Source organism: Erpetoichthys calabaricus, chromosome 5 (assembly GCF_900747795.2).
Source record: "Erpetoichthys calabaricus chromosome 5, fErpCal1.3, whole genome shotgun sequence".
Taxonomy (NCBI): Eukaryota; Metazoa; Chordata; class Cladistia; order Polypteriformes; family Polypteridae; genus Erpetoichthys; species Erpetoichthys calabaricus.
In genome coordinates, this window is record NC_041398.2 from 168,112,087 (window position 1) to 168,130,662 (window position 18,576).

Genomic DNA, 18,576 nt, shown 5'->3' on the forward strand with positions numbered 1-18,576 from the left:
TTACTTCAATCAAAGCCACTGAACTGCCCTGATATGTCTGCTGCCTTTAGTCATGTAACAGCAGCAGCATGTAAGATCTGTGGTCAAGTAGAAGGTTGCCCTAGAGTGTGCCCGCACCTGCTGAACTCTCCATCTCTGTGCCTGTCCTTTTTTTGTATTCTGTAAATGATGTGATCCATCATTGAGAGGAAGGGTTTGCCGTCACTGGTCCACCTGCTTGCTGAATGCTCCCTTGAGCAAGTGGTTGTGTGGCTGTGCTGCTCCCCATTTCATTGTTTATGAATCTCCATCTTATCCTGTTTCCTCATGCATGAGCCAGTGCTGAGTGGGACTTGCACCACTTCATAGCACGTCACTGCTGGTATATTTCATGGCCACAGTGAGGGTTTTATTCAAGTACAGAAGACTTCATGCAGACTTCTCATTTACCTCTGATCACCACCTTAGTCTTGTGGGCTTTGTTAAAAGGGAAAATGAAGGATTAAAAAAAAGACTATGTCTTAAACACATTTTCTGACAATGTTCAAGTTAAATGGGTGAGTTTTATACATTACTGTAGAGTGAACTCTACGGTGGGCAGCAGCACTGGGTGGGCTGACAAACCACCTTTGTGCGTTTCAGTTCTCTATGCTGCTGCACTTCAGCTGATGGCACAGCTGGGTTATCCTTACTTGCTAGGGTCTTTAAATGGTTGTTTTCAAAGGATATTAAAAATGGATGAGCTGACCATGTCCTCTGGCAGAGGTCTCTGATCATTGTGGTAAATTTGTTGAGCCCCAGATGACACTAACAAACACACAAATGAAGATGAAGTTCTCCAACTGTACCAGCTGACAGTATTTAACTTGAGACAAAGCGAATGCATTTGGACCATACCAGCCAGGGGTCTTCTGGCATAGTCGTTGAGTCACTTAAGTCATCCTTTTAAGCTCTGCTCAGCTATATGCTGTGGTTGTCATCCATGTATGCAGCTCCTGGTCCAAGGAATTCCAACACCATTAACGACACAAGCTTGGAAATGTGGCCATGTACTTTCTACGTCTTTCTTCTGAATCCAGACTTCGTGCGAGTGTGAGGGGCCGGTGCATTAAATACTTTTCTTAAACTGGCCCATTCTTTAATGCCCCCGATTCTTTGCCAAGGGTGCCAATACCTCAGTTTCCCTGTGCCAGTGCAGTCTGTTAAAGGGGGGGGGGGCGGCATGCTTTGTGCTGCCATCATTACTCTTTATGGGCACCACACCATCTCTGCCCTGGTTTAAGGCAGGCCTGTCATATGGATGTAACCCTGGACCATAACACATGAGAGAATGTGCCAGACCAAGATGGAGCCTGCTGGAGTTTGGCTGTGTGGACACTAAATTCAAACTTAAAAAAAAAAAAAAAAAAAAAAACCTGAAGTGATTGAATTGTCTTCACGTCCGACCCCAACAGAAATAACACTGGGTTAAAGACCACCACCACAACCCATGGGTGAGCACAAGAACATTTGTTCCTTGAAGAATAGAACCTTCACGACTCGGCCTAATGAGCAATATGGTAGTTTATGAACTCACTCCGGGGTGTTTTTTTTTTTTTTTTTGCTTTAACTTTACAAACATATTATGCATTAACAGTGCATTGAACAAATATACAAGAAAAATACTGGTTTTACACTATACATTTCTAAAATATTTACAGAATAAAATAAGTTACTGCCTTGTCATACTGAAAATTGCTGATGTACAGTTTCTACAGGCGCCTACGTTTTTGGTTAGTTAGGATTGGTGTTCATCACAGAGGTTGGCCCAAGATGGCCGAGGCCACTGGGCAGTAGCCCAATAAAGTTAGAGATATATTATTTTCTTTACATCCCTGGGAAAGCCCAGTAAAATTTTATGTTAAATATTCTAACATTTACAGAGTTTAAGGATGTTAGCTCTAATAAAAATAGGTTTGTCCCCCCCCCCCCCCCCCCCCCAAAAAAAATTCTTGCAGTGCTGTTTTGAAGCATGCTTTGAGGCCTTATAATAAATGAAGACATCATGACAGTCGCATCTTCCACATCTTCTACTTGCACCATTCTGAAAGCCTGCGCCATGAGGTGTTCGAAATCGTCAATCCTGGCTGTTTATCCGTCCATTGGGGGGGGTTGGCAGGCAGGCAGGCCCCCAGGACTTCATGCTATATGGACAGTGCGAGAGCAGGCAAAGCTTGGAAGCCCTGCTGATCATCTAGAAGGGTTGCTTTGTGATATTATTGCAGTTGTGTTTGCATGTATGTCACTTCCAGAATGTCTGCGGTGCGTTTAGCAGGATTAAACGGTTGCATACTTTATACTGCAGAAGGTTTCGGGTTTCACCTCCTCAGCAGAATCTGGGGAGTACAAGGGTATGCAGTGAGAAGTTGGTGTCGGGTCATCAGGCACCCAGCTCCTCGTTTGTCGTCCTTTATGTCCTCCTCCTTACAATCCAGTGCTGATGACAGGTGACCCCGAGTGCTTGGCCTGCGTGAAGAGCTGGCAGGACTGCACTGTGCGGAGTGACTCGCGGATCTCCAGGTTGAGCTCCATAAGCTTGGCGCTGGCCTCTGAGAGGTCTCTGTTACAACCCACTATAGCAAAAATGCCAGTGTGACCCAGTGTTTGATGGCGAAAGTAATTGTTCAAAAGTGTCTGAACTGCATTGTCGCTGGCATTGCCAAAGATGTCATTTGGCCATATGGATCTGAAATGGAGAACAGAAAAAAAAAAAAAAAAACCATTTTACTCTTGAAATATTTTCCTCACACTTGGGTGTATACTGAACTAAATAAACTACAGCTGTGCACTTGTACTTTTCCAAAGTGATAACCTCGTACTGTGGTCTGGTGCCCACTAGCCACCACCCTTATATCTTTAATCTTGACCACTGTGCCTCTGACTGAGCCATCCATTATAGGTGGCCACTCCATGATAAATCTGATCTGACAGGTCAATAAACTGCCCCTGAATTTAATGTTCGGACCACAGGTGACCCGCCAATCACCTGAATGCCTTGACTTGTGCCAGCGCAGCTGCAAACTCCTTGTTTCTCAGAGCCTCAATGACACAATGAATGGCCGTCTCGATGTTGGTCTGGGCGGCCTCTGGAACTGCCAGCTCCTCATCCTCATTCTCTGCCGTGGCTTCGGCCTCTTTCAGGCAGGCTTCAAGATGGGCCAGCTCCTCTGACATGTTAATGACCTAAAGAAACAGGAAATGAAATGTGACCTTTACATAAGCCATGATGGAAACCTCACCAGAATGGGGAAATCCACTTTTCTGAAATCATTCAGACTGACTGTGACTGTTTGCTAGTCCGACCTGCACAGGAAAGGACGATGAGGACTAGAGACGCGAAGTTAATGCTGGAGCTGCCGTTGAGGCATTTACTTGTCACCCTTGTATCATTCTAATGCTGCTCGGATGTGGCCACACTGCTCAACACCACCTCTGCACGGACACAAGCTGCCATTAATAATCCTTGAGAGGCTGCAGTTTTTACTGAAGTGGTTAAAATGTGTATGTTTAGCCTAAATGTTCACTGGGGAAGAAGGTCAAATAAGACTTGTGACTCATTTTCTTCCATTATTTAGATTACTGTATAAAAAGGACTGCAGGATTTCACAGGATGGGCAGACTGGAAATGTGCCGATTTGGTCATTTTGACAGCTTTCTGTTGATCAGTTTGTTCAGTGGTCTGAACTTTCTTTTAAACAACCAAAGGGCAGACAAGCTGGTCAAGTGCTACAAATATGTGGGGACAATAGCTGATGGCTGACCTTTGCTCTCACTTACTGAGCAAATGTGGAAGTAGGCACAGAAGGAAAGACAAACCTATCAAGACAAAGACTTTGTCTCTTGTTGAATCTGCTGTCGTATTTTCTTTTACATGCAACTCTCCCTGAAGAAATCCAGCAGTAGGGGTGGGCACTGTGCATGTAAGAGCCGATGACCAACATCGCTACCATCTGTCTGATGTCTAGCACGCTGTTGGCTGTCACAGAAAGGGGTGAGTTGGTATCACTTTGAAATTGTGCAACTGTGCAGAAGAATTGTCACACCATTGTGTAATCTGGCAACACGTCTGTCAACTTAAGTTCAATTTTGACACCAACTGCTCTGACTAGAACTCGTGTGTCACAGGCTTAATAATTAACTCCACCTAATCTGACTTGATTTTCTTTAGACAAAAAGCTAAAATGTCTAAATGAGCAAAGAGTACACTAAGTGAGGCAAAAGTCATCTTCTTCAAGAAGGTCAGCGGGTGACCATGGCACAGGAAGGACGTGTGATATTTCACTGTGTGTAACTGTCCACTTTGTAGACAAGGGAACTCCAGCCCAACCCTGACAAATGACTTTATTGCTATTTGGACATGTGACAAGTAACACTAGAAGGAATACTAGGGTCGGAATGGTCCAACAGTCAACAGAATATGGGGGTTAGTATTTACTGTATAAGCCAGGATGCAATTCACAGTGTTCTCGTTTACGAGAAGTTGCAACAAGAACATCTTCATCAAGGCCAAGGCAGTATGTCAGCATCTGTCTATGATCAAACTAGCAATGGGGAAATGATGACAGATACAACTGGAAGAACTTTGCCAGAAAGGAGCAACACATCCTGCCCAGTGAGAGGATATGGATACAAATAACAGCAGGCTGGGGCTGCTTGGTGGTCTGTGACATAACGGATCAAGTGGGCCTGATTGTTTTAATGGGAGAATACCAGCAGTACTCGAGTGCGTTGTCACTGCTGATTTCTCTGTACTGTGCAAATGTGAGTAATGTAGCATGCCTGTCATTACTGTACGCTTTCTTGCCATGCTGTGATGAACAATTAAAGTTAACTGTCCTCTGGAGGAAAATGTCTCAATTCTACAATTAGGCTGCAAGTTGTGGCTCCCTGTGGATGACGATTAGCAGAAAGATAGAAGATAAAAAGAACCAAACAAGACAAGAGATGGCCTATGTCAAAACTGAAGCTTCATTAGTTGGCATGGAGTAATGCACTCCTCTTGCAGCGTCTGGCGTCATTCTTTATATTGATTTAAATAAAATAAAAAAACTGGCAATATTTGTTTTGACGTTACTAAGACGTTACCATCCTTTTGTTCTTCTCAGGGTGCTGCTGTGAGCATTTTGCATCACCAGCATCAGGCCTAGTGGCAGAGCTTTGTCTCACTGGACCAGGGCTGTGGACTGCAGTCCCCTGACATGGACTGGCAGAGGTCGAGGTGGATTCATCTCTTCCTGTGGACTGTGGGGTCCCCAGAGATTCAATTTTTTTTCATAGTCTGGTAGACTGGGGTTTTGCTTTCCTGTCAGCTAAATATAATTTAATAGCAACACAAACATTTTAGTCTAAGAGATTAATGTTTTAATTTTTATGGAAATTTACCTGTACATTTTTTAATGTCCACATAAAGTATGCTATATATATATATAAATAAATGGACACCTCGTGTAGTGAACTCTGAGTCGGCATAAAATACACAGTGGGGCATGCGCTAATTCACGTCCCACTCCTCCAGAGTGCTGCTGTCACAGTGCAACCTCCTCACGCAGAATAGTCATCTGTTGTCCATATTGTACTGTACATTGTGGTAGAACGTAAAGATATACGTGAATACTTGTAATTACTGAGTTTTCATAGCAATACATTTTAATTTGCCCCGTATGCCAAGAAAACATAAAAGAAACATCTTTAGGAGCTCAAACGCAGATTATAATGAGGGTAGAAGCTGGAGGAAAGAAATGTCAAACAGCAGAAGCACCGGGGCAAGCAGACGGTCACGGAAGGAAGATGAGGGTGCAGTGGAGATGATTCTCCTCCAGTGAGGCAGATGGTGTGGCTTCTCAACCCCAGTGAGAAGTGAGATGGCGCTAGTGACTTGAATGTGCAGTCAGGGCATAAGGCAGATGAGAGTGTGTGGAGCTGCATGGAAGGAGCTGAGCAAAGGTTGGCTTGCAGGGGTGTTCTGGGGCGGCCAAGGTAGGAGGCAGTAGATGGCATGAGCCCTGCTGCTCCTACCTGGTGGCTTGTTAGAATAACAAACATATCCTTCATTGCTCCTACGTTACACCTTAATCTGATAGAAACTCCGGGAGCGCTTTTACTTGATGTAAATGCTTTTCTCATTTCCATTATTTTCTTTTGTCTTGAAAAATAAAACTTCACAGATACTTAAACCAACAAACAAACGCCGTTACTTTGGATGTCTGCAAAGTGAACTTTTCTTACCTCGGACTCCCTCTTAATGCTGTCGACACAACTGATTAATTTACAGTACGACTGGAAAAGTAGCAGCAGCTGGAAATGCAGTTTGTAGAGCCTCCGACACAACTCGAGCTCCTAGACATGAAACAAAAGACACGGTCAAATCCTTCAAAGGCTGAATTAGTGCATTGAAAAGGAGAATAAACAGACAGACATTTGTGTTAATTGCTACGAGATGTACAGCAAATCATCACTAGACACTGAAGCTGACGAATGAAAGGGAAAGACAAAAAAGGCCTCGACAAGGTTAATCAGCATTAGACACGAGAGAGCCCGTTGTGTTGACGATTGTACAAAGTGGCCCCTCCAATCAAAAAATAAATGGCAATGGAATGAAAGCAAGACAAAAACATGCAGCTTCATGAACAACAAGCAGCAATGAATGTCCCCACTTTGCCCAGTTCTTATCGCTGGGTTTCTGATACAAAAATGGAAGACAAGGTCTTGCATGAGGCAATCATCTCATGCAGCAGTAACAAATCTGTAAATGTTATGCCTTAAATTAAAAAAAAAAAAAAAAAAAAAAAAATGTAATCTCCCAAGTTTCCAAATGAAATTGAGTGCAGCAAGTTTGGAAGCAGAGGTGATGTTAGGAGCAGGACACGGATGACACTAATGTTCAGGCAGAGCTACTGGATTAGAACATACAGAGATTAGCCGGACAACTGCCTGGCGGGCTGGACTGCATCACAGAAATGGACGCAACATGGATGGAGATCAAAACTGCAGCCTTGTATGATCAGACAGTCTAAAATTCAAGAACCACTTACTGCTAGAACTTCCATTTGCTAAGCAAGAGGACGAGAAGGTCACAAAAAACACAAAGAAAGAAGATTGAGAATTAGTGAGCTCAATACATTTTCACCACGTCATAGATGTTCCAGATAAAAGTTAAGCGAAAGAAAGAACAAAGTTGAATTTGCATATTTCAAAGTGTGGAACTAATTAAAGTGACATGCAGTTCACATGCAGGGGACCTTAATAATGGAGGTTAGGGGGGGGGGGGGGGGGGGGGGGGGGTACATTTTAAAGATATGCAGGGCCCCTCTAAACCAACACTCTTCTAATCTAACAAAGTCAAGTGCACTGCTAATACAGTACGAAGTGATGACTTCCATGAAGGAGCAGGTCCTCAAAAGCAGACACCCGGACCACAGTAGCAGGTAACGTGACTTCTCATAGCACTTTTTAAGAATGCTCAGAAAGAACTTCACAAACAATTTGTAGGCTTGAAATGGAAATCCTATCATTTTTGTGAAGAAGAGGTTTTCATTTTCTATGTTACAAATAGTGTCTGAGCATCAGAGTGACAACATGATGAAGAGTTTCAAACAAGAATTCCCAATGGATCCAACAAGAGAGTGAGTGTGGACTCTTACCTGGGTTTCTGTGTTAGATCTGTAGGCACAATCTTTTTCTCCAAACGTTTTCTTACAGTTGTCTAACCACTGCCGAAACAAAAAGAAGCAGCTCAGCACATCATCAGTGATACTTTGAAGTCAATTGATATGTCCATTTCAAAGGTCAGCAGTCAGGATAATGAAAGAGTGCAACTGGTATTAAGACTGGCAACTACGGCGAGCAACTGGAGAGGACATGAAGCAGCAATGGTAACACATATAATGAACTAGGCAGATGGGCACTGAAACCAATGTACCGTGTATTATTATGATCTCAACGGTGTGGCGGGGGCTAGGGCTGGCCTTCTGGGCTCTGCATGCATTCACCATCAGAGAAGTGCTGTGCAGGTTACCTGTCGATTAGAGACTGCGCCTGTGTGAATGTGAATTGTGGGTATATGTGGGTGGCAGGGTGGACTGGCACCCCATGACCCTGATTTAGATTAAGAAGTTTTGAAAGTGCTATTATACAAATACGAATGAAGTAATATGTAAGCTAAAATACTAAAGAATTCCTGAAAACTATTGCAACTGTCATAATAAATTATTTGGAATGATAATAATAAAACAACATCCATGCACCACAAGACGTCGAGAGGAACTCGAGTGCTACTCACATTATCTACAGAAATAAAATCATAGGTCATTTGGATGTTTGTTAGCTAATCACGCAGAAGTGGCTGAACTGATTTTTGTCAAAATTTGCATATGCATTGCTGTTGGTCCAGCTTAAAATCTTGGCTGTGTGTCATATCTGGAAGAGGGGATATAATGGGAGGGCAACTCAGAAAACACAGCTGACAAATGGACTACAATTCCCATCAGGCAGCATGACTATACTGGGGTGAGGATATCGTCATCAGCACCCAAAAAAATTTTTGTAGCGGCCAAAGCAGAATCTCATTGAAGACTGCAGGTATGTCCAGCGTTTTCCTCTCAAATAATTTGGATAACAATTTCTAAGTCTCACAGGTTTACAACTTTTGTGTAAGCCAGGGGTCCTCAATCACGTTCCTGGAGGGCTGCAGTGACTGCAGATTTTCCTTCCCACTAGTTTCCTAATTAGAAGACAGTCCTTGCCGATAATGAAATTTTGAATTTAACTATTTGGCTCATTAGTGCTTTCCTACATCCAAGAGATATTTTAGTTGCACTGTACAGTTTCCTTCTGTGAGAACATTATCCGTGTTTGTGGACCAGAACAACTTTAAACTTAAATCTCCTTCCAATTCCCCTCTTATTTATTCCTAAACATTTTTAACACTTAAGGTTTAACACTAGAATCCCTGAAGCCTACGAAAAAGCTTGAGATTCCGGGCCACCTTTAATTCCTTCGTACCTCCTCATCAGCATCTTTTGTTTTGCAAATGTGCCGATCAGCACAAGCAGCAAGCAGCCTACTATCCAATCAAAACAACCCCCAAAACAGAGCTAAGTCTGTCGCAAAATTCTCAGAGCTCAAGCGTGTTTATTGTGGTGTGAAGTGCCTGGAGTTGTACAGGGTAAATAATACATTATTTGGAACACATGCATTTCATGTGTGTTCCGTGTCTACAACGATCTATATAAATCTTGGTTGACAAGAAATGTTAGGCAAGAATTGCTGAATACACACCTAAAACAGAAACCTTTTCCATGTTATACTAATAATGTTGCTGTCAATGAGTTAAAAGCCCAAGCTCAATCGACAGAAATTTGAAATGTATTCCTGGATGGTACAGAAGTAAGAATTGCTGCCTTATAACCAAAAGGTTGCCGGTTCAAGACCGGCCGCTCCACATTTTGAGTAGTGAGCTGCTATTATTATTATTACTACAATATAATAAAAACACACATTTGATTTGAGTCTAACACCCGGTGTAAATTTTGGCTACTTGTAAAAGTAAGCACTTTTTTTTATTATTCAGTTTTATTCTCTCAGTGACTTTCACGTGGTACAACGAACTTGCCTCTTCATCTTTGAGTTGATGGCGTTTATCTCCATTCTTTTCACAACAGCAGTGGTCACGGGACATTTTATCTTTGATTGCCAGTACAACAAACAGTTCTGAGCAGCCATCAGCCATAGCGCTGCTCTTATGGAAAGAATGGAGATTGAAATTGAATAATTTTTTTTCTTTGGTTATATTCTTGAATAAAAAAGTGCACTTGTTTATTTGATATTTTTTCTTCACAGATGAAAAAAGTTTGTTTTGGTTAGGCATTCAACATTTCTTGCATTTCCTGTCATCCTACACTTACACAGATCGTTGTAGACACGGAACACACATGAAATGTATGTATTCCAAATAACAATACTTACCCAGTACAACTCCAGGCACCTCACACCACGATAAACATACTTGAGCTCAGAGAATTCTGTAACGGACTCGGCTCTGTCAAATGGGGGGAGATGAGATAGCAGGCTGCTTGTGCTGATCGACACATTTGCAAAACAAAAAATGCAGACGAAGAGGTGTGAAGGAATTGAAGGTGGCCCGGAATTTCAAGTTTTTTCGTAGGCTTCAGGGATTCTAGTATTAAAAGGAAGCAAGTTAGAGAACTGCAGGTTTATTGGTTATCTGCATTTCATTATTAACTAATGTCTGGATAGGAAAACAGGCAACAACTTAAACTTATATGCTAAAAACTAAAAAAGGCAATTAAGGGTGATGAATTATAGCAGGGAAGATAACGAAAATTAAGCCCAGAAAACGTATTGCTTTAGTAGTAAATAAAAGGGTTCTAATTAAGAAACTGAGTGAAGCGAAAACCTGTAGCCACTGCAGCCCTCCGGGACTGTGATTGAAAACCAGTGGTCTAAGAGAGTGGGTGTGTCCTTTTGTCTCATCGTGGTTTGTTTATTTTTTACCCAGACAATATCAGGTTACTTTGGCTAGTACGGCCATAAAAAGAGCCAAAATATAAACACCACAGACAACAAAGTTTTAGGACCAGCAGTCTGAAAGTAAAGATTCACGGTTTATAATGACACGTGACATTCCAATGAACATGTGGCCAGGATGGTCCCTCATACAGGAAATGCCATTCAGCTGACGGTCCAATGATTTTCGCTGCAGTAGACCACCTTCTGTTCTGGTTTACTTGGGCATTTTTTTGTTCTGTACCAGAATTAAGGAAGGCACAACTGAACATCGCTGCTGGAGTATGTGAATTTCCCCTTGGGATTAATAAAGTATCTATCTATCTTCCTTCATTCCAAAATGACCCCCGTATTGGGCTTCCTGTGTGGTCACAGAAATGAGCCAGTTACTGATGGCCTCTCCTTTTCCACCAGACCAACCCTGCTGTAGAGTTTTTGTCTGTTCCCCATATTGTCCACTTTTTGCCTCTTACGTACCAAATTATTATCAACAGGGCATTTTTAGTTTGTTCTCTCCTATGCTGTAATACTTTTTTTTTTTTAAACTTCACTCCTCCTCCTAATGTTTCAGATGCAGCACACGGTGCAATGCTGTTAAAGCCCCCACCCCGCCACTTCCTCGGAGCACTAGCTCCTGCAGTGGTGCTCAGCTAAATGCTCCGTCCTTGTTTCTGGCCTCTCATCGACCTTTACTTCTTGTAGAGGTAGAAAAAAGTGGAGTGGAATGCAATTTCCTCTGCAGTCAATTTAATAAAAGCAATGTACTTAGTGAATTAAAGAGGCTTGTCTGCGCACATGGGAAGGAGTTCAATTCCTCTGAGATAGTCGTGTCTTATTCAATTAGCTGCATAAATCCCAAAGTCCAATTTAACCCCCACGCTCTCTGACATCAGTCATTTTTGCCACTACTCATTTGTTTTGACAAAGTACATGTAATGTTAATGGAAGCTGAACCCATGTGTTTAAATGCCTTATGAAATTAAGGATTTTTTTTCTATCTTTTCCAGGAATTCTGACCCGATTCACAATTACACAGATAGGTGGTAGCTGAATTTGAAGTTTATGGAGGCAGCGATTTGTAAAATACAACTGACTGAGCCTCTTAGCCCCAGATGAACCCAGAAAGAAATGACAACAAAATCTAACAGAAATCAAATAGTTTCAGCCCCTTGGGGTGGGGGTGGGGGTGGGGGGGGTTAGGTCTGCCATACAACAGTAGGATTAAAAAAACACAAATTGAGTGGTCCATGCAGTACATCCATGGAAATTACACTTCAGTGATACCGCAAGACATCACTTGATGGAAGGTTTTACAATAATATACAGCCATGTACATTAACTTGTATCATGTATTTATTATGTACACAACTACATTTAAGGTGAACAGGAAAATGAATGAAGTGAATGGCTCCAATAATATTTAAATTGAAACTAAACACATTGGGTCAAACAAGGTGCACAGACACACTGGTAAGGGGAATGTTGACCTTTACAGGTCCTGGTGTGTGTGTGTGTGTGTGTGTGTTCACTTCTTTTTGTATGAAACAGTTTGATTCATCTCTCATTACAGAAAAGGCCACACTGCAAACTGGGCCATGACCAGACAAAAAGGATCTGCTGCTCTTTGGTCACTCCTAGGCACCGTTACATTTTAAAATAATGAACATTTAACTCGTGGAGGTAAGAAAATCCCATCTTACCTGTTCGGCCGCTTCTCGTTTGGCATTGTAAGTATCAAGGTGCTCTTGAAGTTCTAAAACACTGAATTTTAACGTTTCAAGTAACCCACAAGACAGAAGCTACAAATGAAAGAGGAAAGAACATTCAGCAGCCCCTAAAAACACTTTTTAGATAACAGACAACATTCATAACCTGCATATATGTATACAGTTCCATAATTCTAAAATAAATGCACCAAGTTATCGTTCATGAAAAAAATGTATACTGTATACAGTATATACACAACCTCCACTGTAATCACACAAAAATAGAAAATAGATCAAAGAAATGCTCCATTTACTTTCCTTGTCACTTAAGCCTTGTGGACGCTGATCGTTGGCTGCATCCAGCAAGTAGCCTAAACAATTGTTCTGCCCAGAGCTGTCTTTCTGATACACAGGGCCTCGTGTAACATGAGGACGTGTGTGACATGTGGAGCAGAGTATCTGGCACAACAGTACAATGGAAGAAGGCATTTGTGAAAATGGCCAATACAAGGGCGCACTGTCGAACCACTAACTGGAGTTTCAATCCTCCTCATCTGCTTAACATTAAATCAGAGTCCCTCGAAGCTGGGCGTATCTAGAAGGTGAACTCTGCCTGCTGATCACAGGCCTAAACAGCAATACATATTTTGCAGCAGGACTACACCTAAAAAGTTCATGTCAGGCAAGATTGTGGTGTTTCCCTGAGGGACGGGAAGAGTTTAAAGGAATGAATTCAAATGCAATCCAATGGCCGATTGGCTTCACCTGACATCTTTTTGGTTGCATGCCTGTAGTGACGATATGTGCACTTTTACACGTCATGTCCTGTTCTTTATTTACTTCATCTTGTGGCTGCAACACTTTCATGTTTGTCTAAATTATATTTTGAGTTAAAGGATAAGTTTGGCATTTTTCAAGTTGATATTATTTCTTCCCAAACATGGTATATGTGCATTTGCCACAATAAATTGTTTTCTAAACTTAAGCATTTCTATAAATTGAAAAACATCTTGTCTGCTCTGGCATTTTACACTGGAGGTTATGAGGCATAGAGGAAAAGCTTAAACGTACACAGTATATCAATTTTTCAAGCTAAGACAGTGGTCGAGTATTGAATTTGCATCTTCCATGTTTTCAAGGAACCCCGAAATAATTTTTTTATCGCACATTTGGGGTGCTATTTTATTTGTGGTAAGGATACATCTTCTATTAGCTTGTGCGAATTCTCATGTAAACACAGAATTAAATCAAAAGAAAACCAACTATGTGGTATGAAACCTTTACTGTGATTTGGTCTTCTGAGTGTAAACTGCCCCCTGGGGCGTGTAAGGTTGTTGTGGAGGAAGACTAAATGCTGAGCTACCACACACAGCTGGTCTTCTTTTAAAATGGCTGAATCTCATATTATTGATGTTTCTTTGTTCAAAAATGACCTGAATAAACTATTTTACAAAGTGTGAAACTGCAAGATGCGGATCAATGCTTGCCAACTGTCTTGGCTTGAAAAATAAATGTACAGTATATGGCAAGTTTTTGAACTTTTCCTCCATGCACTATAGCCTCCAGTGCAAAGTACCAGGATGAAACAACATAGTTTTCTTAAACTATGGAAAATGATGAACTTTACAACACAATTTTGAGTGGCAAATGCATATATAGCATGTTTGTGAAGAAATAACTTCAACTTGAAAAACAGAGAACTTCCTTTAACAATTCTAATCCTGGTCACACTGCTTAAATATTCTATTGGCAAAAGACCAAAACAGGGGCATCTAAATTAAAATGTATTTACACACACGCATACATATTTATATACGAGGGGCATTCAAATATAAACGGGAATTTACGAGCTACACAATGAAACGATTTACGCACTATGTTTCTATGTAGTCTCTTGCATGTTGACCCATTCTTGCACAGCGTCAATAACCTCCTCAATTGACTTGAATTTCTTCCCTCCTAAAAATTCCTTAAGTGGACCGAAGAGGTAATAGCATGACTTGCACCAATCATAAACTCTAGACAGAGAGAGAGACTCAATCCCAAACTGATTTTTAAGTCTCGAATAAATCTGAGACGGAATGACTCCTTCATTTGTCAAAAATTTCATAGTAATTTGCTGCACAACACTAGTGTGTACCTCCTGCTCCAACATGTCGATTACAACTGATGGGAAGGAAGGAAAGAACAGCTAGCATTACTAACGACAAGTTCAAACATCCAATGAGTCATGTCTATCTTGCACTCTTTACAGAACAGAGCATGAAAACTCCTGTTTAGAACTGAACGCCCCTTGTGTGTGGGTGTGTATATATATTAGTGGGTGCCCAGGAGGAAGCACAGGCATCCTGGCCACGGCAGGTGCCACTGTTCCTCAGGGATAAACCCACTTAGGACGCCCACAGGGTTTCACGGGAAACGGAGTCTGGAAACGCAACCCTGTTGGCTCCTATGCAGTGTGCGAGAGGGCATTGTCAGGGGAAGTCTGCCCTGGTTTCCACACAACCCGGAAGTGCTTCGGATGACTGGTACAAGAGACCAGAAGCAATTCCCATGACAGACTTAAAAGAAAGCCCACTGCCTCATTTAGACTGAGTCACAGTAGGAAGAAAGAGAATTGTGCTTGGTGTTTTATTTTGTCATTATTCTTGTGAAGAAGGTGTTGGGGCTCAATAAAACCCTTTATTTGAATAGGAAGTGTGCGTCCCTTGTGGTTACTATATACATACATTTTATATATATATATATTAAATAAATATATATAATTGATTTAAATTATAGCCATGACTTTACTAATGACAGATTTTGTTCTTTTAATTTATTATTCACATATGGCTGCAAAGCCCCACTTTCAGCAGCAATTTCAGTGTCCTAAAGGTAAACTCCCTTAACTTATTCTTAGTCATCTGTTATTGATGGTTGTAGGAGAAACCTTTCTAACTGTATTAGCACCACTGAAACCTGTATTCTGTTCACTTGTGTTACAGGGTACTGGCATTCCTAAAGTTCAGTTCTGGGTACAAAACATGGACAAAATGAAACAGATTTCTCAAGAGGATTTTTTTTTTTTTTTTGTAGAATGTTGGTTATTTCATACAACAGATTGTCAAGAAACTGCACTTTTCATATAAAGGTGTCTGTTACTGTTTAGAGAGAAGAGGGCAGACTGCACCTAATCAGAACAGAGACCCAGATGTAGTAATAGCCATCTGCAGCATAAGTAAAATCTTTTCTGTGTTTATAAACCAATTTAAATGGTACCCTGATAAACTATGAATGTCTAATTTCTGGGTGATTCCAAACTTCTGAACACTAATGCATATCATATACTATATATGGGCGCAGATGAATAGAGCAAAAGTGGAAGTAAACGGGAGCAACTCAGATTGACACTTCCACAGATTCAATAAGTAGCCCACATTAATGTTAGGAAGAGACCCCTACAGTGAGGAAGAATATTAGGGGACAAGACACGTGCAGTTAGTGCTTCATCTTGATACCGGGAGACATGCAAAACAGTGCCAGATCCTCAGTCTTTATTAAGTTTTGGCCTAGAAGGGACAATGCCACCACCTGACTGTTGGCAGATACAAAGTTAAGGACTGCAGTATTGCAGGGCTGTGCTTTTCCCCTTGTAATATCTGGTCTTTTAAAAGTCTCGGACAGAGGTGGGCTACAAGGACACCTGGGACCACGAGAACTAGCTAACCTCAGACATGTCTCTATGGTAGAGCAGGTGTATTCTCAAGGGGCCTCACAGCTATTTCTCTGATGAAGATAGACAAATGTGAAATTAGGAGTTGAGAAAGAACAAATGTCGGAAGGACGAGAGGCCATATTAACAGGCACTGTTTGAGAACACTGGAAGAATAAACCAAGGGATATTGTTTTTCTTCTGTTCAACTTGTAGTTTGTCCCCTGTGTGCTTTATTTGATTAGTAAATGCTGGTATTTTTGGCTTCCTAGCCTTCATTCAGGATTGGAGATGTTACAAGATTGGGCCATACTGATCATACAAGTCAAAATGAAACTGATGAGAACTTACAGTTTCTGCATCCACAAACACAGTGGGGCATTCAGAACAAGACATCATAACCTCCAATGAACTTTTAAACTTGAAGCCGATTCTTTGTAGACTCTCTCCCAAAAAGCTCACTGAGTCACTGGTGATGGTTCCAAATTTTTTCTGAATACTCTGAGGTAAAAAGTAAAAAGAAGAAATCAGTTAATAGTGAGCATTTAATGACTGCAATCTCAAAGCTCCAGAAGACAAGGTTCACATTGACATTTTTCATATTTGATTTTATTATTTTATGAAAAATATTTCCAGGATGATTCATTTGTCAAGACTGAAGTATCTCACTTGCCTTATGTACCCCCAGAAATATTGTGCATGTACTTTACAAACTTCAGCACTTTCAAAGCTTTAGATTAGTCATTAAAAGAAAAAAATAGTAACACTGGTCAGGTCCAATATGGTGCTGAACTAGCAGATCTGTTGGACAACTGGGAGGATTCCAGTACATTATTTGTTGTATTTTTTGTTCTGAGGAGACATGTAAGTACACTTTTCATTGTATAAGGTACATAAGACAAACTCAACTACACGCAGCATACAAGGTCAGCAAAAAGATGCTTAAAATATCCAACTTCTAGACACTGAACACTACTGTAGTTTAATGCCAAAATATTCTCTACTGTCAGAAAATGCGCACAGAGCACTTGTAAAACATTCACTTTTCAGGCAAAGTGTGAAAGGAGGACGACAGACCACCTTATTTATGAAGAGCTGTTCAAGCAGAGAATGTGGGACAGGCAAGTTAAGCAAAAAGCTCAAAGGCACCTCATTAGGATATTAGGCTATCCTAGGATAATTACCTAAAAATGTTAGGAATGCAAACAACTTCAGCAGCAGCTTGCTTGGCACATTGGCTCAATGTTTAATATTGAATATATTAACAAGCACCATATCTCGCCAAAAATTTGGAATGCTGAGTTTGAAGACGCTGTTATTCAGAGTCAGACTCATTACAACAACTGACATCAAGAACATACTGGACTGCTATAAAAAAAAAAAAAAAAAAAAAAAAAAAATATATATATATATATTATACTGTATATACTGTATATATTTATAAAATGTCAGACAACATGAAGGTTTATTTGTTTTCTTTCAAAAGATAAGTTATGTGATCATCTGCAGCAGAAGGGGTTGTGATCCTTCAGGAATTAAAATGGGCCAGGAATACGTCTCACTTTCAAAACTGCAACAGCGACAAAAGGACACATCTTAGTTTTTCAGAGAATGTACAAATACTTACACCATGGGAGAACACAAAACAATAAAGAAGGGCAGGAGGAAAATCTGCAAAACTTATATTTGTATATTCACTTACTCAAGTAAAGGGTGTAGATGCTGATTCCAGCCACTCAAAATAAGGGGAAAAAAAAGTTGCATTGTTTTACAAAAGAATTGTGCTAATTCACAAAGGATATGCTTGCTGCTGCCTGAAACACTGTGCACATGTGTACTCATCATCCAGTAATATCACAAGCATAGATATTTTAATAAACAGGCCGAGTGGTTGCGCAGTGCTGTCATTGCTGTCTCACAGCACCAAGTTGTCCATGTCGTTCTACCTGTGTGTTTATGGATGGACTGGTTTCAGTGAGGGTGTTTAACTGTGGATGTCCTCTTTGAATACTTTAAAATGTGTCAGTAAATCTTAGTAAATTTAACATGCGTGGCCTTTCTGTATCCTCAGGCTGAGCCCCTGGAGAAGGTATAAACACTGGCTGATGCACCACCCAATCACACTGCTTCAGAATACCAATAGCATTTGTAGCTCATTTATAGGTTTCTGTAAGAGGACTGCATGAAGCACACTCTTTTCTGAGTGGTTGTGCTATTGTGCCCTGCAAGTAAGCGTACCGTCCACCACGTTTGCTTCTTGCCTTCCACTCAGTGCTGCTGCAATGGTCACTGGCCCCCTATGACCCTAAACTGGTCTTATTAAATTTAACCCTCAGCGCATGCAGGATTAAATGAATATCTCTAACTTTTGTTCATCTCTTCTCACATGATGGCACGCTACATGCACACCTAACGTGCCCCTCTCTAGTTGTCACAAGACAACCAGAAGACATGTGTGCACAATGACACTAACCAGTAATACTTCTGGGAAATAATGCGATACAATAAGGTGCCAAGTCCAAAGATGAAACACTGCACATTGGTTTACTTTTAATTGCTGTATATACATCATTTCTAAACTAATCTGTAGACACCTTAGTAAGACAGTTGTAGCATCATAACTCACCCAGCCTT

General features: G+C 41.0%; 1 protein-coding gene across 7 annotated transcripts in view; it reads right to left on the bottom strand.

The window, feature by feature from the left end:
- Nucleotides 1-1,524: 1,524 nt before the first annotated feature.
- fryl (furry homolog, like) overlaps nucleotides 1,525-18,576 on the bottom strand; it is a 621,684-nt gene continuing 604,632 nt past the window's right edge. For 5 of the 7 annotated variants that reach the window (XM_051927632.1, XM_051927631.1, XM_051927630.1 and 2 more), the window contains 7 exons: nucleotides 16,294-16,443; nucleotides 12,243-12,341; nucleotides 7,659-7,727; nucleotides 7,050-7,067; nucleotides 6,244-6,354; nucleotides 3,005-3,201; nucleotides 1,525-2,704 (listed from right to left, as the gene is read on the bottom strand). In XM_051927632.1, coding sequence (XP_051783592.1) covers nucleotides 2,443-2,704; nucleotides 3,005-3,201; nucleotides 6,244-6,354; nucleotides 7,050-7,067; nucleotides 7,659-7,727; nucleotides 12,243-12,341; nucleotides 16,294-16,443 — 906 coding nt within the window. In that variant the 3' untranslated portion in view covers nucleotides 1,525-2,442. The remainder of the gene's footprint in view (nucleotides 2,705-3,004; nucleotides 3,202-6,243; nucleotides 6,355-7,049; nucleotides 7,068-7,658; nucleotides 7,728-12,242; nucleotides 12,342-16,293; nucleotides 16,444-18,576) is intronic. The other 2 variants (XM_051927629.1, XM_051927633.1) reach the window with 1 other exon arrangement.